General features: G+C 44.3%; 1 protein-coding gene across 1 annotated transcript in view; it reads left to right on the forward strand.

Annotated features, from left to right (window-relative positions):
* The first annotated feature begins 1,014 nt into the window (after positions 1-1,014).
* LOC106580555 (phosphoglucomutase-like protein 5) overlaps positions 1,015-21,876 on the forward strand; it is a 41,420-nt gene continuing 20,558 nt past the window's right edge. Inside the window, exons 1-6 of the mRNA XM_014161740.2 lie at positions 1,015-1,819; positions 11,380-11,542; positions 14,180-14,326; positions 14,503-14,628; positions 14,784-14,974; positions 15,670-15,824. Coding sequence (XP_014017215.1) covers positions 1,562-1,819; positions 11,380-11,542; positions 14,180-14,326; positions 14,503-14,628; positions 14,784-14,974; positions 15,670-15,824 — 1,040 coding nt within the window. The 5' untranslated portion in view covers positions 1,015-1,561. The remainder of the gene's footprint in view (positions 1,820-11,379; positions 11,543-14,179; positions 14,327-14,502; positions 14,629-14,783; positions 14,975-15,669; positions 15,825-21,876) is intronic.

Below are 21,876 nucleotides of genomic sequence, written 5' to 3' on the forward strand. Positions count from 1 at the left end.
ATGACTTAATATCTTGTTATTGTGAATTATTATAAGGCTATATTTATTGTTATCAATTTGGTTAGTCCTTGCTGTAATTAGCGAAACAGAACTCTTGTTTTTCACTAAAACCGGTCAGTCAGTGTGAATTTCGTTCCCTATTTAGTTTTATTGCAAATACATTTTTTGCAATATTTAATTTAATTGTTGTTAAATACATATAAAAATACCTATTAAAATGAATTGGATCTACATCTAGCCATAGGCCAGTTCAATATGCAATGCTGCCACCGTGTGGCAGCATTGCATGAACAAGTTTACTACCTGTAGATAGGCTGTTTTGTGTTTGCATATTTTGTATCGTTTATTTCACGTTATTGCATGAAATAAATGCATTCCAAATACATACAATTACTTTTAGGCTTATGCGACCACTAGGTCTTTTTACATTTAGCAATGCACGGTTTTAATAGTTTATTTCGCTCATGGTTGCGCTGTCCACCAAGTTATGCATCAGTGAACCAGCACATAATGCCCCTCTCTCTCTCTTTCTCTCTCAATTAATTTCAATTCAAGGGGCTTTACTGGCATGTGAAACATATGTTTACATTGTCAAAGCAATGTAGAGCAATGTCTCTCTCTTATACATACACAGAGAGTGAGAGAAGTGCCATTGAATAAGACGCACTCCTTTTTTCCCAGTTTAGTTATTTTGGAAAGGGGGTGGATTTCATCTTATCTAGTCCATTAGGTTAAAGTATCAGAATAAAACCAACTAGGGTGTTTTACTTTACTTTACAGAGTAGAGTTCTGCTTGGCCATGCCAATATCCAACAGTTCGCCCTCAGGTCCTGCCTCATCACTTTTACGCATATGTAAAGTTAATTGTCATTGATCGGTCGGTAACTGCTTATGCTCGCACACTGACAGTGCTTAGTGCTTTGACTCAAACCGACAAGTGTACAGAAGTAGCGTCAGGTTACAGCCCCGACCCGACACAATTCTCCCCTCACTCCACCCGGCTATTTTTGGCCAGAGGCGCAGCTGATTGTAGGGGCTTTTGGCCCTCCTTGATTTTGGCAGGCGCTTGTCCTTGTGGAAAGTCGGACTTATTTGGAAAAGAGGGAGTTGCCAGGCGGAAGAGAACACTTGGCTTAACATTACAGTAGCCTACTTGAACTTTAAAATCCGAAGCTCTCGCTGTAAGTTTACTGTAGGCATGTGTTAAAAGTACAGTATAACTAGCCTATCTAAAACCGAGCTGACAAGACAAGGAATTTGTTGACGGGAAGTTAGCCTATCAGCATAATAGCCATCCCTCAGGAAAGCGCTGGAGTGCTGTCATTGCGTCAGCGCACTTTTCCCCTCGCAATTGCTGGGCCTACTTCTGGAGGACTAGAGCGGACATCACTGGACCTCACATCACCTCTCTAACACCGTCCGTCTCCACAGCATATGTTTGGCTCTCCACCTCTATCCGGCAGACAGTAAGGCTTCTGACCTGCAATTTCTGTGACAGACATTGCGGCGTCCCCAGTATAGCCAGCTGAAGCGTCCCTCCCAGTGTGTACTTGTGAGGAGGATGGAGACGAACCCCATTCCCGTGGTAACGGTCCAAACGAGCCCGTTCGATGACCAGCGGCCCGGTACCAACGGGCTGCGGCGGAAGACGGAGGTGTTCGAGGGCAAGAAGAACTACCTGCAGAACTACATCCAGAGCTTACTGTCGTCCATCGACCTGAGGGACCGCCAGGGATGTACCATGGTGGTGGGCAGCGACGGACGCTACTTCAGCCGAGCAGCCACCGAGGTTATTGTGCAGATGGCCGCCGCCAACGGGGTAACACAATAATGTCATGTCAGAAAGTTTGGAAAGGTTCAGGGTTGGTGATGATGATGATGATGATGATGATGCTAATAAAGATTATGATAAAGTAAGCACAGAAAAATAGCATGATTAACAATGGTTCCTCCATATGCCTGTGGGTTGTATAGGCTAGGGTTTATAAGGCTGAAACTCTAGTCAGGTGGATAAAAGGGAATAATAATAATAATACATATTTATTGAGTGCTTTTAAAATAAGTTAACAAAGTGCTTCACATCAAGTGCAAAATAAAAACAAATACAGTTCTACAAAGATACAGACAGAAAAATGGAGTAGGAAAACAAAATAGCAATATAAAATCATACATTAAAAACTGTTTTATAAAAGTAGGTTTTCAGGAGGATGGGCATATAAAACAAATGTCTAGTAACCTAAAGGTTGGACGTTCCAACCTCATCATGGACAACTTTAGCATTTCAGATAATTAGCAAATTGCAACTACTTATCACTTTTTAGCTACTTTGCAACTACTTTAGAGCATGTTAGCTAGTCCTTCCCCAAATTCTAAAATGTACCCTTTAATTTAACTCTTAACGCTAACCTTAATCCCTAACCCTAACTCCAAGCCTAGCTAACGTTAGCAACCTAGCTAACGTTAGCCACAACCATTTGGAATTCGTAACATATCTTACATTTAGAAAATTCCTAACATATTGTACAAATTACAATTTGTAACATATCATATGAATTGTAATTCGTAACATATCATACTCAATGGATGATGGACATCCACAAATTAATATATACCATACGAAATGTAACATACTAATTGGAGGGTCCCGGATCTAAGTTTACTATGTTACTTCTACACGTCCATGTTGCTATGTGAGTTACTACAATACTATGTCCTGGGGTTTCCTATGATCTTCCATGTAGAAGAACCCCTTACAGTATAATAGACACTATGTCCTGGGGTTTCCTATGATCTTCTATGTAGAAGAACCCCATACAGTATTATAGACACTATGTCCTGGGGTTTCCTATGATCTTCTATGTAGAAGAACCCCTTACAGTATTATAGACACTATGTCCTGGGGTTTCCTATGATCTTCTATGTAGAAGAACCCCTTACAGTATAATAGACACTATGTCCTGGGGTTTCCTATGATCTTCTATGTAGAAGAACCCCATACAGTATTATAGACACTATGTCCTGGGGTTTCCTATGATCTTCTATGTAGAAGAACCCTTTACAGTATTATAGACACTATGTCCTGGGGTTTCCTATGATCTTCTATGTAGAAGAACCCCTTACAGTATAATAGACACTATGTCCTGGGGTTTCCTATGATCTTCTATGTAGAAGAACCCTTTACAGTATTATAGACACTATGTCCTGGGGTTTCCTATGATCTTCTATGTAGAAGAACCCCTTACAGTATTATAGACACTATGTCCTGGGGTTTCCTATGATCTTCTATGTAGAAGAACCCCTTACAGTATTATAGACACTATGTCCTGGGGTTTCCTATGATCTCTGTGTAGAAGAACCCTTTACAGTATTATAGACACTATGTCCTGGGGTTTCCTATGATCTTCTATGTAGAAGAACCCCTTACAGTATAATAGACACTATGTCCTGGGGTTTCCTATGATCTTCTATGTAGAAGAACCCCTTACAGTATTATAGACACTATGTCCTGGGGTTTCCTATGGTCTTCTATGTAGAAGAACCCCTTACAGTATTATAGACACTATGTCCTGGGGTTTCCTATGATCTTCTATGTAGAAGAACCCCATACAGTATTATAGACACTATGTCCTGGGGTTTCCTATGATCTTCTATGTAGAAGAACCCCTTACAGTATTATAGACACTATGTCCTGGGGTTTCCTAAGATCTTCTATGTAGAAGAACCCCTTACAGTATTATAGACACTATGACCTGGGGTTTCCTATGATCTTCTATGTAGAAGAACCCTTACCTTCTTAATGACTCTTGTGTAGCTTGTGAGCGTTATAGAACATGTCATAGAACATGTTACATGTATGTGTTTGTTTTCTTAAGGACTCTTGTGTAGCTTGTGAGCGTTATAGAACATGTTACATGTATGTGTTTGTGAGAGTCTCAGCTTTTTATAGATGGCTTTTAATAGTTGTAGCTCAAACCATTTGGACTCTACATAAGTTTTTGTAAAAAGACCCGGCCCGGGCCCCTTTGGAATCTGTCCTTGTCTCACAAACACTGTTTTAGCTCAGTCCCCTTTAATCACACAGACTAATGGTTTGTACCGACGGATGCAGAAGAAATAGAAGAATCCAATGGTACAACAAGAAGTCTGTAGCTCAAACACACAGTGTTTAAAAGGGGTTAGAAGTGCAAATCTCGCCTGCATCGCGGTGGGACTCATTGAGTTAAGAGCCGAGCTGTAGCATTTTAAATGAACTGTAGACAATGGAGTGACTTCTGACTGAGACAGATAGGCCTATACAACGAGTTACAGTAATATACTGTAGACGTGAGGAAATAGAAGCATGTATAACTTTCTCCAGATCAGTGACTGAAACAAATGACTTGACTTTAGCTATATTTCTTAAATGATAAAAGCAGGACTGGACAACCTTCTTGACATTACATTTACGTCAACAATCTTATCCATATCGAATTACAGTAGTGAGTGTATACATTTTCATACTGGTCACCCATGGGACTCAAACCCACAACCCAAGGATAATGCCCTACCAACTGAGCCACACGGGACATGTAGCTCAAAGTTCAGATCAGGTTCAACGAAGACACCAAGGGTTCTGTCAGTCAGCTTTACATTGGTGGATATAGGACCAAGGCTATTTTCAATCTGGGTTCTATCAAGGTGGGGGATAAAAAAAAAGAAGGATTTCTTATCATTGAGCTGGAGAAAGTTGTCAGACATCCAACATTCAATGTCAGCTAGACACCACCCATGCTCACCGAGAAACGTCTGCAACTCAAATATGACCTAAACCAATCGAGGGCAACGCCGGAGATTCCCACCCACCTCTCCCGCCGGTCGACAAGAATGTTATCAAACTGAGTTCCAAAAGAACCACGATAGATCATTCACCGGATTCAGCAGTCAACAGAAGGTCATTACTAACGTTCAATAAAGACGTTTCCGTGCTGTGAAGTGAGCGGGGGCCAACTGGAATTTAGCAAATAAGTTGTACATACTCAAATGAGCCACCAATTGCTTAAAAACTACTTTTTCTAAAATCTTGGATACAAAGGAAGTTTAGAGATAAGACTATGATTACTCAGTGAGGAAGGGTCTAGATTGGGCTTTCTAAGGAGAGGTTGAACCAGACCAGTTTCAAATAGTCTGGAAAGTAGCCAGAGGTCAGGGAGCTATTTACAATAGACATAATGTAACAGTATGCATAACATATTTTAGTAGTCTAGTAGGGACCACATCCAAGAACAACACACACAATTGTCTTAAACAGAATTTTCTCAGAGATCAGGGTAGAGAAGTAGTTCACTCTTGCATCCTTAACCTCAACATTGTAATTTCTCATCAATCCTTCATTATCTCATAGAATACTTAAAGTTGTCAGGTCTTCCATTTGCTTCCAGCCTTTCTAAATTCCCTTTTTAAAGCACGAGTGTGATCATTTAAGGTGAGACTCTGGCAGATGATTTAAAGTGAGACTCTGGCAGATTATTTAAAGTGAGACTCTGGCAGATTATTTAAAGTGAGACTCTGGCAGATTATTTTAAGTGAGACTGGCAGATGATTTAAGGTGAGACTCTGGCAGATTATTTAAAGTGAGACTCTGGCAGATTATTTAAAGTGAGACTCTGGCAGATTATTTAAAGTGAGACTCTGGCAGATTATTTAAAGTGAGACTGGCAGATGATTTAAAGTGAGACTCTGGCAGATTATTTAAAGTGAGACTCTGGCAGATTATTTAAAGTGAGACTCTGGCAGATTATTTCAAGTGAGACTCTGGCAGATTATTTAAAGTGAGACTCTGGCAGAAAACATTTTAAAAAGCATTTCAAATTACAATACTGAGATGGTCAGAGACACACACATCAATAGTTTCCAAGTCGTCAATATTCAGACGATAGGACAGTACCAAATCAACAGTATGGCCTTGGTTGTGTGTAGGCCCTGTGGCATTTAGAGAACAGAAATCCCTGGTTTTAAAGTAACTGTCCAGTGTTTCCAGACGTCTATGAAATATGACCTATAATTAATTACAATATGAGTGAAATTGTTTTCCTTCCAAAAAATGGTAATTAACTATGTTAAAAATCATATTTGGTCTGAGCGTACTCCAACAACAGAATAAATATCAATGTAGTCTCAAGAGCATTTCGTACTATATTCTATGTAAATCTGACACTCCATTTAGTATGATATTATGTATGATGAATACGTTTCGTATTGTATGTATTAATCCATCATCATATTCGTTTCATATGTTACGAATTACAACCCCACCTCTTTAAGGAATACCTAGGATAGGATAAAGTAATCCTTCTAACCCCCCCCTTAAAAGATTTAGATGCACTATTGTAAAGTGGTTGTTCCACTGGATATCATAAGGTAAATGCACCAATTTGTAAGTCGCTCTGGATAAGAGCGTCTGCTAAATGACTTAAATGTAAATGTAATGTTAGGAATTGCAATTCATACAATAGGTTACGAATTTGCAAAAACGTATGATATGTTACGAATTCCAATTTGTTGTGGCTATTGTTAGCTAGGTGGCTAGGTGACTGATGCTATCATTAGCTATCTCTAGGGGTTAGGGTTAAGCTTAGAAGTTAGGTTAGGGTTAGGGGAAAGGTTAGCTAAAAGGGTTAAGGTTAGGGTTAGGGGAAGGGTTAGCTAACAAAATAGTTGCTAATTAGCTAAAATTGTCCGTGATGAGATTTGAACATGTAAACTTTGGGTTGCTAGACGTTCGCGTTATACGCCTACCCAACCACCCTCCTTTCATTTTTGCCTTAAGTAACCTTCTATCTTATAGACCCCTTTCTGTGTTTGCAAACATTGCCGATCGAGGGTGATGCTAGCAAGTTGGTGGCAGAACAAGGGGGAGTTCCTATAGAACGCCAGCCAAAAAGCCTCTATTTACGTGTTGCTTGTGAGGTCATTTCTCACTACCTTTGGATTATAATTGGATTTTAAGGTTTGTATGAATGTCCTACTTAATATAATGTTTGTTTTCCTCATTGCAAATCAACTGCATTAAAAAACACTTCAACTTCAACCAGTAAAATGGCTTTGAGAAAGTGACGCCTCACAAGTCCTCAACTGGCAGCTTCCTTAAATAGTAGCTGCAAAACACCAATGTCAACAGTGAAGAGGCGATTCTGGGATGCTGGCCTTCTAGGCAGAGTTGCAAAGAAAAAGCCATATCTCAGATAGGCCAGTAAAAAGAAAAGATTAAGATGGGCAAAATAACACAGACACTGGACAGAGGAACTCTGCCTAGAAGGCCAGAATCCCGGAGTTGCCTCTTCACTGTTGACAATGAGACTGGTGTTTTGCTGGTACTATTTAATGAAGCTGCCAGTTGAGGACTTGTGAGGCGTCTGTTTCTCAAACTAGACACTCTAATGTACTTGTCCTCTTGCTCAGTTGTGCAGAGGAGGAGTGGGCCTCCCACTCCTCTTTCTAATCTGGTTAGTGCCAGTTTGCTCTGTTCTGTGAAGGGAGTAGTAGCCTAGTGGCAAAATAAAACTCAATATCAATCAAATTGATTATTAAAGTCATTTTTACATCAGCCAATGTCACAAAGTGCTATACAGAAACCCAGCCTAAAATCCAAACAGCAAGCAATGCAGATGTAGAAGCACGGTGGCTAGGAAAAACTCCCTGGAAAGGCAGGAACCTAGGAAAAACCCTAGAGAGGAACCAGGCTGGGGTGGCCAGTCCTCTTCTGGCTGTGCCAGGTGGAGATTATAACAGTACATGGCCAAGATGTTCAAACATTCATAGATGACCAGCAGGGTCAATAATAATAATAATCACAATATGATTTCAATATGATTTAGAGTCCCTTCAGAAAGTATTCACACCCCTTGACTTTTTCCACATGTTGTTGTGTTACAGCCTGAATTTATAATAGATTAAATTGAGATGTTGTTTCACTGGCCTACACACAATATGTTTGCAAATTAATTAAAAATGAAAAGCTGAAATGTCTCGAGTCAATAAGTATTCAACCCTTTGTTATGACAAACATAAATAAGTTCAGGAGTAAAAATTTGCTTAACAAGTCACATAATAAGTTACATGGACTTACTCTGTGTGCAATAATAGGGTTTAACATGATTTTTTTTATGACTACCTCATCTCTGTACCTCACACATACAATTATCTGTAAGGTCCCTCAGTTGAGCAGTGAATTTCAAGCACAGATTCAAACACAAAGACTAGGGAGGTTTCCAGTGCTTTGCAAAGAAGGGGACCTATTTGTAGATGGGTAAAAAAAAATAAAAGCAGACATTGAATATCCCTTTGAGAATGCTGAAGTTATTAATTACACTTTGGATGGTGTATCAATACACCCAGTTACTACAAAGATACAGACGTCCTTCCTAACTCAGTTGACAGAGAGGAAGGAAACAGCTCAGGGATTTCACCATGAGGCCACTGGTGACTATAAAACAGTTGCAGAGTTTAATGGCTGTGATAGGAGAAAACTGAGGATGGTTCAACTACATTGTAGTTACTCCACAATACTAACCTAATTGACAGAGTGAAAATAAGGAAGCCTGTACAGAATAAAATATTCCAAAACATGCATCCTGTTTGCAACAAGGCATTGAAGTTAAACAGCAAAAAATGTGGCAAAGCAAATAACTTCTTGTCCTGAATACAACATGTTATGTTTGGAACAAATCCTATATAACACATCACGTCTCCATACTTTCAAGCATAGTGGTGGCTGCATCATGTTATGAGTATGCTTGTAATTGTTAAGGACTGAGGAGTTTTTCAGGATAAAAAAGAAACTGCATGGCGCTAACCACAGTCAAAATCCTAGAGGAAAACCTGGTTCATTCTGCTTTCCCCCAGACACTGGGAGATTACTTTCAGCAGGACAATAACCTATAACACAAGGCCAAATCTACACTGGAGTTGCTTACCAAGAAGACAGAGAATGTTCCTGAGTGGCTAAGTCACAGTTTTAACCTAAATCTACTTGAAAATATATGGCAAGACCTGATAATCGTTGTCGATCAATTATAAACAACCAATTAGCCAGAGGTTGAAGATTTCTAAAAAGAATAATGGGTAAATGTTGCACAATCCGGGTGTGGAAAGCTCTTAGAGACTTACCCAGGACATCTCACAGCTGTAATCACTGCCAAAGGTGCTTCTACAACATATTGACTCAGGGGGTCATGTACACATTGATAAAGAGGACATTGTGCAGAGTCCTTTTGAGAGCCACAGACACAGATTCACAGTCACAGAGTCACAGAGCTATAGTCACAGAGCCACAGTCACAGAGCCACAGTCATAGTCACAGATTCACAGTCACAGAGCCATAGTCACAGAGCCACAGTCACAGAGTTACAGTCACAGAGCCACAGTCAGATTCACAGTCACAGAGCCACAGTCACAGTGCCACAGTAGCAGAGCCACAGTCACAGTCACAGTGAATACTTATGTAAAATAGATATTTATATATTTCATTTTAAATACATCTGCAAAATTTGTAGACTGGTGATTTTTTGTTGTTGATGTAATCCTTTTTGAATTCAGGCTGTAACACAACAAATGTGGAATAAGTCAAGGGGTATGAATGCTGTCTGAAGGCACTGTAGGTCCTAAAGCCAATCCAAGTGTCAGCGTGTGTGTGCGCATGTCTGCTTGACTGGCCGTTACCCGTTAGGCCGTTACCCAATTCCGCAGAGCGCTTGGAAAGGACAGTGTTCTCAGATCTATGCGATATCAAGCTTGGTGAAGTGCCAAAGGAAAATCTGAGGGGAATGTATTTGTTTTGAGATGGGTCTGTTTTTTTGCTGGCCCAGCCAAATGTCTCCTGCCTGCCTTATCGGCTGTTCCATCCCTCGTCCGCTCCTTTCCTGCCAACGCGCCATTCGCCTCCCTCCCTGCCTCACTCAAGGCTTGGGGGATACCCAGTCAGTTTAGTGGCCACAAGCCAAACTCAGGATATAAACGCTGGGAAGACCTTGAACAAATATTTGTGAAATGCTGGGGGCAGAGTATGGAATGATGATAGGCCTATAACAGGGTTGCTGACAGGGCATGGCAGATGTAAAGTGTAAAGGGTCCTATTGATCCAAAGTGGTGTCTGCCAAATGTGCTTCTACAAAGTATTGGCTCAGGGGTGTGAATACTTATGTAAATGAGATGTTTCTGTATTTCATTTTCAATCAATTTGCAAACATTTATATACATTTTTTTCACTTTGTTATTATGGGGTATTGTGTGTAGATGGGTGAGAAAAACGATATATTTAATCCATTTTGAATTCAGGCTGTAACACAACAAAATGTGGAATAAGTCAAAGGTGTGAATACTTTCTGAAGGCACTATACCTGTCCTTTAAATATTTGGTTTCATTGTCAACCAGACACAATTCAATATTACTTTATTCAACCTTAAAATTAGTAACACATAGATTGGTATGGGGGCTTTATTGGTATGGGAAACATATGTTAACATTGCCAAAGCAAGTGAAATAGATGATAAACAAAAGTGTAATAAACAATAAAAATGTATAGTAAACATTACACTCACAGAAGTTCCAAAAGAATAAAGACATTTCAAATGTCATATTATGTATATATATATACAGTGTTGTAATGATGTTCAAATAGTTAAACTACAAAAGGGAAAATAAATAAACATAAATATAGCTCTCCCTCTCTCTCTCTCTCTCTCTCTCTCTCTCTCTCTCTCTCTTTCTCTTTCTCTCTCTCTCTCTCTCTCTCTCTCTCTCTCTGTCTCTCTCTCTCTGTCTCTCTCTCTCTCTCTCTCTGAGTCAAGAAGTGAGGAGATTGCTCTGACGTCATAAAAATTAATTCCCCGTGAATCAGGACACTTTTATTTAGAGTAGTTGAAACGCTAGCCTAGGGCCAAAACATGTGAGACTTTGCTTCAGTAAATGGATGTAGACCGTCTGGAATGTAACCTAGTCTGAGGGTGGTAATACGTCTGCATCCTTCCCTTCATCGGTGCCAGCTTCTGGGCGCTTCTGGGAATATGACGCCCTGAGCGTCATGACAGGAGCCATGTGACCAGTTCTAAAAAACAACACTTGACAAAAGACATGAAGCTCATTACAATAAAGAAATGTGAATGAAATCATTCTGTAGGCTGAAGCTACACTGAGCTAGTCTACAATAATAGGCTTTTTTATTACTGAGTTGCAATTTTTGTACATGCTTTACTGTTGAATAATAATAAATTGTACAATTACTGTATGTACTATATCCCTACATGTTAAAGTAAAGTAATCACCTCTATATGGAGATAGGTCCCAGAATGAGATTCATTCAGCTGAAGTTCCTTCAACTCTCTCTCTGTCTGTGTGTCTGTCAGATTGGCCGTCTGGTGATTGGCCACAATGGCCTCCTGTCCACCCCTGCTGTGTCCTGCATCATCAGGAAGATCAAGGCCATTGGTGGAATCATCCTGACAGCCAGTCACAACCCAGGAGGCCCCGGAGGAGACTTTGGGGTCAAATTCAACGTGGCCAATGGAGGTGAGGCGATTATTTGACTGATTGCTGTCAATATGCCAGCTGTCAGTAAGTTAAAGGATTGATGGATGTCTTCCTGCCTAGGTAATTTTTCTTGCCCCAGATACTTCTGCTTGCTCTTCTTGGCTTTAGGTTGTAATTGAGCACTTTGAGATATATGCATTTGTTAAAGGTGCTATACAAATACAAGATTGGTGATTTATTAACTGAGGTGAGGGAGTTGGCACCATAGTCCTTTCAATAGCCCCAGCAGCTATCCATGTTTTCTTTAAAAAAGGAAGACTCACATATTCCCGGAGTGCCATCATGGACCGGCCTTCCTCCCAAGTCCCCAGAGCTTTGCTGTGGAATCAAATCAAATCAAAGTTTATTTGTCACGTGCACAGAATACAACAGCTGTAGAACTTTCAGTGAAATGCTTAAAATCTCAGTCATCTTCCAGTCATATGCATAGATCAAAGTGGTGTTGCTCTCCTCATCTCACACCAGTTATCTCTGTGGCCCTGTGACTTTGGCTCTGTGACTGTAACTCTGTGACTGTGGCTCTGTGACTGTGGCTCTGTGACTCTGTGACTCTGTGACTGTGGCTCTGTGACTGTGGCTCTGTGACTCTGTGACTATGGCTCTGTGACCGTGATTGTGGCTCTGTGACTGTGGCTCTGTGACTGTGGCTCTGTGACTCTGTGACTATGGCTCTGTGACTGTGGCTCTGTGACTCTGTGACTATGGCTCTGTGACTGTGACTCTGTGATTGTGGCTCTGTGACCGTGACTGTGGCTCTGTGACTGTGGCTCTGTGACTCTGTGACTGTGGCTCTGTGACTGTGGCTCTGTGACTCTGTGCCTATGGCTCTGTGACTGTGACTCTGTGATTGTGGCTCTGTGACTGTGGCTCTGTGACTCTGTGACTGTGGCTCTGTGACTGTGGCTCTGTGACTCTGTGACTGTGGCTCTGTGACTGTGGCTCTGTGACTCTGTGACTATGGCTCTGTGACTATGGCTCTGTGACTCTGTGATTGTGGCTCTGTGACTGTGGCTCTGTGACTCTGTGACTGTGGCTCTGTGACTGTGGCTCTGTGACTCTGTGCCTATGGCTCTGTGACTGTGACTCTGTGATTGTGAATTTTTTCACTTTGTCTTTTGAAAGGACTCTACACTTTGTCTTCTTTATCAATGTCTACATGAACCCAGTAGCTTCTACATGATCCCAGTAGCTTCTTACAATATCACACATTGTATAGCATATTATGCATTGCTAATACACTGTATTGCTAATACACTACATTAATATGGAGTTGGTCCCCCCGTTGCTGCTATAACAGCCTCCGCTCTTCTGGGAAGGCTTTCCACTAGATGTTGGAACATTGCTGCAGGGACTTGCTTCCATTCAGCCACAAGAGCATTAGTGAGGTCAGGGACTGATGTTGGGCAATTAGGCCTGGCTCAGTCAGCATTCCAATTCATCCCAAAGGTGTTCGATGGGGTTGAGGTCCACACCGATCGCGACAAACCATTTCTGTATGGACCTCGCTTTGTGCATGGGGGCATTGTCATGCTGAAACAGGAAATGGCCTTCCTTAAAATGTTGCCACAAAGTTGGAAGCACAGAATCGTCTAGAATATCATTGTATGCTGTAGCGTTAAGGTTTCCCTTCACTGGAACTAACGGGCCATGCCAGAACCATGAAAAACAGCCCCAGACCATTATTCCTCCTCCACCAAACTTTTCAGTTGGCACAATGCATTGGGGCAGGTAGTGTTCTCCTGGCATCCGCCAAACCCAAATTCGTCCGTCGGATTGCCAGATGGTGAAGCATGATTCATCACTCCAGAGAACGCTTTTCCACTGCTATAGAGTCCAATGGCAGCGAGTTTTCCACCACTCCAGCTGACGCTTCCTATTGCGCATGGTGATCTTAGGCTTGTGTGCGGCTGCTCGGCCATAGAAACCCATTTCATGAAGCTCCTTACGAACAGTTCTTGTGCTGACGTTGCTTCCAGAGGCAGTTTGGATCTTGGTAGTGAGTGTTGCAACCGAGGACAGACTATTTTTACGTTCTACGCACTTCAGCAGTCGGCGGTCCCGTTCTCTGAGCTCGTGTGGCCTACCACTTTGCGGCTGAGCCGTTGTTGCTCCTAGACATTTCCAGTTCACAATAACAGCACTTACAGTTGACCGGGGCAGCTCTAGCAGGGCAGAAATTTGATGAACTGACAAGTTGGAAAGGTGACATCCAATGATGGTGCCACGTTGAAAGTCACAGAGCAATTCAGTAAGGCCATTCTACTGCCAATGTTTGTCTATGGAGATTGCATGGCTGTGTGCTCAATTTTATACACCTGTCAGCAACGGGTGTGGTTGAAATAGCTGAATCCACTAATTTGAAGGGGTGTCCTGTCCATATACTTTTGTATGTATAGTATATATAATATGACTTCTAAGTAATATGACTTCTCAATATAGAGAAAAATGTTATTTAACTTCTTATGAATACTCAACGGTAGTGCCTTATTTCTAACACACACCATAGACATCTATCACTCTTGATAAGCAGGTATAACAACAACAATAGACCAGCAATAGGCCACTTCATTTGAAAACAATGGTTTCCATGGTAACTGTGTCCTCTGCCCCCGATAGGCCCGTCTCCGGACACAGTGATGGAGAAGATTGCCCAGGTGAGCAGGACCCTGGAGGAGTACACCATCTGTCCTGACCTCCGCATTGACCTGGCCAGACTGGGACGCCACGACTTTGACCTGGAGAACAAGTTCAAACCCTTCAGAGGTACTGGACACACTTCACACAGAGCACACACACAGAGCACACACACAGAGCACACACACACGCCTTGCTACACTCATTCTCACCACACATACACTCTGTTCTTGCATGCAAAGTAGCATATGTACTATTGGGTGGATATACACACTAGACTCCTCTCCTGTCCTGTGTGTTGGTAGTTGAGATAGTGGACTCAGTGGATGTCTACCTCAACATGCTGAGAACCATCTTTGACTTCAGCGCCATCAAGAGCCTTCTGACAGGACCTGAACAGCTGAAGATACGCGTAGACGCCATGAATGGAGGTAAGACAACACTCGCAAAGACCAAATTGGTAACAGTATTGTATCAGTACTGCTGTACTGTATGTTCATGGTGTTCTATTCTATTCTATTTTATTATTTTCTATTCTATTTTATGATTTTCTATTCTATTTTATGATTTTCTATTCTATTGTCAGTGATGGGTCCGTATGTGCGGCGTATTCTGTGTGATGAGCTGGGGGCTCCTGCCAACGCTGCCGTCAACTGTGTCCCCCTGGAGGACTTTGGGGGCCGGCCTCCAGAGCCCAGCCTCACATATGCAGCCCCATTGGTCGATGCCATGAAGGGTGGAGACTTTGGTTTCGGAGCTGCGCTCGATGCAGACGGGGTGAGACAGCTGAAACTGAGAGGAGGAGAGAAACAGTGGATGTAATAATGCAAAGCACTAGAATACACATTCTGGAGAGCTGATGAGCATGTTTGAGGAGCATGTTTGAATCTGCTAAAATGGGCAGGGTTTACACTTTTGGGACTATTCCTTTGGTTCCATGACAGCAAGCCAAATCAAGCACTGGACCTATGTGGACCCAGGTCTGCTATGTAATGGGAACTTGGAATTGCCATGTTTTTGTCTGTATTTATATGCTGGTCAATAACAGGATGTTAAGCAATGGAACTAGCTAATATCTGTGACAAAACAAACGTCACATTTTTTCCACAACATTTTCACATAGTAATTTCTAGCAGCGCCATGCTCACGCACATTAGCCTAACTCAATTACCTAGCCTAGCATCAGGAGAATTATGTTACTGTATTGCGTCCTATTGGAGCCATCCCCCAGTGCTCACAGTGATGCATGTTAGTAGGAAGTAGGTGTCCCATACATTTGATTTGATCGTGACAGATGTAATTAAAACAACAGTTTATCAACTGGTAGGGATGAGAGTAACAACGATATTCATCTTTAACATACTTTCTTTATTGGAGGATTAGATGATGTTTTTAATCAATGATGTATTGATTAGGTCTTCATGGATTGTTGTATCGTTGAAGAGGGTATGTATTGGTGTGTGTATTCACAGGACCGGTATATGATCTTGGGTGAGAATGGTTTCTTTGTGAACCCGTCAGACTCCTTGGCTGTCATGGCTGCAAACCTCTCCTGCATCCCCTACTTCAGACAGCTGGGGCTTAGGGGCTTCGCTAGGAGTATGGCAACCAGCACTGCCCTAGACAGGTAGGACACGCACAGACACCACTGTCCCTTTACGCTGTGACCTTTTTGTCTTTGGGTTCAAAGGGAAAAATATCGTCAGGTGTGGATGGCTGCTGGGGGAAATGCTCCACAGGACTTTATCATTTTATCAACTACCATATTTCTCATCAACACCTAACCCTGCACCCCCTGCTCATCACCCTCACCCCTTCTCTCTCTCTCTCTCTCTCTCTCTCTCTATTTTCTCCCCCTCCCCCCCACTCTTACGAACCCAATCCACAAATACCTGACCTGGTCCATTCTTATTCGTCTCTCTCTGTCTCTCTCGCTCTCTTTGCTCTCTTTCTCCCTCTCTCGCTCTCTTTCTCCCTCTCTCTTTCTCCCTCCCTCTACCTCTCTATTTCCTCCCTCTCTCCCTGACTCTTGCGACCCCAATCCACAAATACCTGCCCTGGTCAATTCTCTGAAGAGATTGGATGCCTCAGAGTGGAGAATCACCCTCTATGAATAGCGTTGTGAACTCACACACACACACACACACACACACACACACACACACACACACACACACACACACACACACACACACACACACACACACACACACACACACACACACACACACACACACACACACACACCTCAAATTTATACATCTGTGTTTTATGTCTCTGTTTGATCGATTTTGTAAACACATAGAACAGTTGTACACACACAAACACACACAGTCGTACACACGCGCACACAAATACACACACACATAGCAGTGTTAATTTCGGCAGATATTTTAGATTTCGTTTTAGTCTTTATGACTAAAATACGTTTTAGTCTTTGTCACATTCTGTCATTTCATCCTTCTTAGTTTTAGTTGTCGACTAAAACTCTGGACAATTTTAGTCTAGTTTTAGTCAGTCATTTTGTCATATATTTATTTTCTCCATGAAATAATTGATATTTACCTTCCATCATGTGCACATTAAGATAGCCTTGTTCAACTAGACCTGCTATCACCTCATATAGCTGGAACACTACTATTGTACCAGAAAGGCCACAAATCCTCGGCTGCAGGTTAAACAATTTAGGCATATGCTCTTTTCTCCCCGTCATAACCTTGAGATGAGGGTAAATAACATTGATTCCCTTTAAAAGGGGAGAATCTGAGCTTTCAACAATGCCAGAAATATTACTGTACTCCTAATATTCAGCAAGTAGAATTACAAAAAACAACTGCACTCGCATTTGGGAAATGTGAGATGAATAACTGCACATGGGATGTGATCAAAGCTATCTTAGGTTAGCTCCAGTTGAAGTGGGCTGCACATCAGTTCAAAAGAGACTGAAGTGACAGCCCGAGAGCTGTGTGGGAGAGCCGGGCAGATCAGGGCCTCGTTTCCCAGTTACGATGTACCTTAAGCATTACGATGATCGTACCAGTTACGATGTAACTTAAGCATTACGATGATCGTACCAGTTACGATGTACCTTAAGCATTACGATGATCGTACCAGTTACGATGTAACTTAAGCATTACGATGATCGTACCAGTTACGATGTACCTTAAGCATTACGATGATCGTACCAGTTACGATGTAACTTAAGCATTACGATGATCGTACCAGTTGTGACGTACCAGTTGCGATGTAACTCGACCCCCCCCCCCCCCCAAAGGTCAGGGCGTGACAGTACCTCCCCCCCAAAGGTCAGGGCGTGACAGTACCTCTCCCCCCCCAAAGGTCAGGGCGTGACAGTACCTCCCTCCCACCCAAAGGTCAGGGCGTGACAGTACCTCCCCCCAAAGGTCAGGGCGTGACAGTACCTCCCCCCCCAAAGGTCAGGGCGTGACAGTACCTCTCCCCCCAAAGGTCAGGGCGTGACAGTACCTCCCCCCCAAAGGTCAGGGCGTGACAGTACCTCCCTCCCCCCAAAGGTCAGGGCGTGACAGTACCTCCCCCCAAAGGTCAGGGCGTGACAGTACCTCCCCCCCAAAGGTCAGGGCGTGACAGTACCTCTCCCCCCAAAGGTCAGGGCGTGACAGTACCTCCCCCCCAAAGGTCAGGGCGTGACAGTACCTCCCCCCAAAGGTCAGGGCGTGACAGTACCTCCCCCCAAAGGTCAGGGCGTGACAGTACCTCTCCCCCCAAAGGTCAGGGCGTGACAGCACCTCTCCCCCCAAAGGTCAGGGCGTGACAGTACCTCCCCCCAAAGGTCAGGGCGTGACAGTACCTCCCCCCAAAGGTCAGGGCGTGACAGTACCTCCCCCCCAAAGGTCAGGGCGTGACAGTACCTCCCCCCAAAGGTCAGGGCGTGACAGTACCTCCCCCCAAAGGTCAGGGCATGACAGTACCTCCCCCCAAAGGTCAGGGCGTGACAGTACCTCCCCCCAAAGGTCAGGGGCGTGACAGTACCTCCCCCCAAAGGTCAGGGGCGTGACAGTACCTCCCCCCAAAGGTCAGGGTGTGACAGTACCTCCCCCCAAAGGTCAGGGCGTGACAGTACCTCCCCCCCAAAGGTCAGGGTGTGACAGTACCTCCCCCCAAAGGTCAGGGTGTGACAGTACTTCCCCCCAAAGATCAGGGCGTGACAGTACCTCCCCCCCAAAGGTCAGGGCGTGACAGTACCTCCCCCACCAAAGGTCAGGGCGTGACAGTACCTCTCCCCCCAAAAAAATCAGGCCGTGACAGTACCTCCCCCCAAAGGTCAGGGCGTGACAGTACCTCTCCCCCCAAAGGTCAGGGCGTGACAGTACCTCCCCCCAAAGGTCAGGGCGTGACAGTACTTCCCCCCAAAGGTCAGGGCGTGACAGTACCTCTCCCCCCAAAGGTCAGGGCGTGACAGTACCTCCCCCCCAAAGGTCAGGGCGTGACAGTACCTCCCCCCCAAAGGTCAGGGCGTGACAGTACCTCTCCCCCCAAAAAAATCAGGGCGTGACAGTACCTCCCCCCCAAAGGTCAGGGTGTGACAGTACTTCCCCCCAAAGATCAGGGCGTGACAGTACCTCCCCCCCAAAGGTCAGGGCGTGACAGTACCTCCCCACCAAAGGTCAGGGCGTGACAGTACCTCTCCCCCAAAAAAATCAGGCCGTGACAGTACCTCCCCCCAAAGGTCAGGGCGTGACAGTACCTCTCCCCCCAAAGGTCAGGGCGTGACAGTACCTCTCCCCCCCAAAGGTCAGGGCGTGACAGTACCTCCCCCCAAAGGTCAGGGCGTGACAGTACTTCCCCCAAAGGTCAGGGCGTGACAGTACCTCTCCCCCCAAAGGTCAGGGCGTGACAGTACCTCCCCCCAAAGGTCAGGGCGTGACAGTACCTCCCCCCAAAGGTCAGGGCGTGACAGTACCTCTCCCCCCCAAAAAAATCAGGGCGTGACAGTACCTCCCCCCAAAGGTCAGGGCGTGACAGTACCTCCCCCCAAAGGTCAGGGCGTGACAGTACCTCTCCCCCAAAGGTCAGGGCGTGACAGTACCCCCCCCCCAAAGGTCAGGGCGTGACAGTACCTCCCCCCCAAAGGTCAGGGCGTGACAGTCAACTAAAATGAAAACTCATTTGTCACAGGTATGGTCTTTTTCATGGCATCTCGACTTGTTATCGTCATTAGGTTTTGTCAGGAAAAATAGGTTGTTGTCAGATACTTTTTGTCATAGTTATGTACGAAATGAACGCTGACACACACACAGAGTATTCATTGCTTATAAACACGGCCCAGGGGACCACACACTGGGACCTAACCAAAAAGGCTGTTCCGGAGCAGAGCAGTGGCGTGAAAGGTGTGATCACGAGGTCAGTCATGTACATTAACATTGTGTGTGTGTGTGGGTGTGTCACCCTGGCCTCTGACCCTCTCTCCTCCTGTGAGGGTTGGTGGACTCAGTGGGGGTCCTGTTAGCGCTGGCAGCCATGGAGGAAATGAGATCACTCCCCAGCCCATCTCTCAGGGTGCTGAGGCCGGCCGCTGGCGCTAACCCTGGGTGGACATGTGAGGTTGAGGTGATGTCACATCATTAATGGCCCGTCTTGGAGCTGGTCACACACACACATGTACGCTGGCACGAACACACACACGAACACATGCACATACACACTTGCATCACACAGCTCGTTACCTGGGGCTATGTCTTATGCTGTAGAAACGGCCACACTGATAGCATTGCCTCAGTTTCCTTTGACTGCATGTCCTGTTCCAACACATACTCACACATGAAAGGTGATTGTCACGAGTCCCACTGCCCGTGGTGAGTGGTGGGGTGCTGTAGAATTGTATAATGGTCTCAGCCCAGAAGTAATCTTTTTAGGAGTGTGAGAGAAACCCTGTGTGTGTGTGTGTGTGTGTGTGTGTGTGTGTGTGTGTGTGTGTGTGTGTGTGTGTGTGTGTGTGTGTGTGTGTGTGTGTGTGTGTGTGTGTGTGTGTGTGTGTTTGCGTGCGTGCGTGCGTGCGTGCGTGCGTGCGTGTGTGTGTTTGCGTGCGTGTGCGTGCGTGTGTGTCTGTGCGTACGTGCGTGTGTGAAGGAAGTTAGAGGATGTGTTTTGTGGAGCAGGAAGCTTAGGTTTGACCATGGCAGGGCAAGCATCCGACAGAGAGGCGCTAAGTCTCTCACCCCGGCTGGCCAGCATTTCAGGGACGTGTGTGTGTGTGTGTGTGTGTGTGTGTGTGTGTGTGTGTGTGTGTGTGTGTGTGTGTGTGTGTGTGTGTGTGTGTGTGTGTGTGTGTGTGTGTGTGTGTGTGTGTGTGTGTGTGTGCATACGCAAGCGAGGGAAGCCCTATGTTGTTCCAGTGAGGGAAGGGAAGGTGGGAGAGGAAACATCTGCCTCTCCTTTGGCTACTCCAGGGATGGGAGGATGGGAGTAGAGAGGGAGCAAGAAGAGGGGAGGAGAGAGGGAGCAGGTAGAGGGGAGGAGAGAGGGAGGAGGAAGAGGAGTGGAGAGAGGGAGGAGGAAGAGGGGAGGAGAGAGGGAGGAGGAAGAGGAGTGGAGAGACGGAGGAGGAAGATGGAGGAGAGAGGGAGGAGGAAGAGGAGTGGAGAGAGGGAGGAGGAAGAGGGGAGGAGAGAGGGAGCAGGAAGAGGGGAGGAGAGAGCGAGGAGGAGGATGGAGGAGAGAGGGAGGAGGAGGATGGAGGAGAGAGGAGACACACACACACGTCTCAAGCAACACTTGTCTGCCAGCGTCCCTACTTTCTGGCAAAGACCGCTGGGAAAGAGACAGATTTCATTGTGAAGAAAGATGGAGGGAGGCAGAGAGAGGAAGGAGAGAGAGAGAGAGAGAGAGAGAGAAGTAGTGCTCATCCAAGTGTTTATTTCTAACATGTCTCTTTATATTGGGGAGAGATTTAATGAGCAGAGAAATGTCAGCCATTAATCATTTGATTGACATTTGGACATGAGCATACTTAGAGCCAGAATACTGACTGACTTCTCCTAGTCAACAACTTTATGGAAACAGAATCACACTGAACATAGAACAGGTTTTTGTAATTAGATTTATATGAGGAGATAAACGATAAATCTTTGTGTTATTGAGTAAAATGCATCATTATTGCATCATGTTAATTAAATGACAATGAATCTTTTATCTCTGTATTCGACTTCCAAGTCTTTGAATCAGGACCCAGCCATGGGATGAGTAATGCTGGTGTGAAAAACTCTCTGTGCCCATATCTGCTATCAGCACTTAAGTATTTGTCTGTTTTGTCTATTTTTGAAAAATATATATATTTTCCCAGGTTACGTTTAACTACCAGCATGAAGGTACTCAACCCAGCCAACCAGCAACTGTCCCCTTTACTTTTGTGGAAGTTTATTAAGAAAACTCAATGTTTCCAAAGCATTGCTAGAATGTTTGGGGAAGGTTATGTCAGCTGTGAGGAGGCCCTGATCCTTATGCTGTCAGGTTGTTTAATGTGTTGGTTTGTGTGTGTGTGTGTGTGTGTGTGTGTGTGTGTGTGTGTGTGTGTGTGTGTGTGTGTGTGTGTGTGTGTGTGTGTGTGTGTGTGTGTGTGTGTGTGTGTGTGTGTGTGTGTGTTTCAAGTTTTAATGGCACATGCACAAGTACAGTGAAATGTATTTATTGTAAACTCAAAA

This window comes from Salmo salar, chromosome ssa20 (assembly GCF_905237065.1).
Source record: "Salmo salar chromosome ssa20, Ssal_v3.1, whole genome shotgun sequence".
NCBI classification, from domain to species: domain Eukaryota; kingdom Metazoa; phylum Chordata; class Actinopteri; order Salmoniformes; family Salmonidae; genus Salmo; species Salmo salar.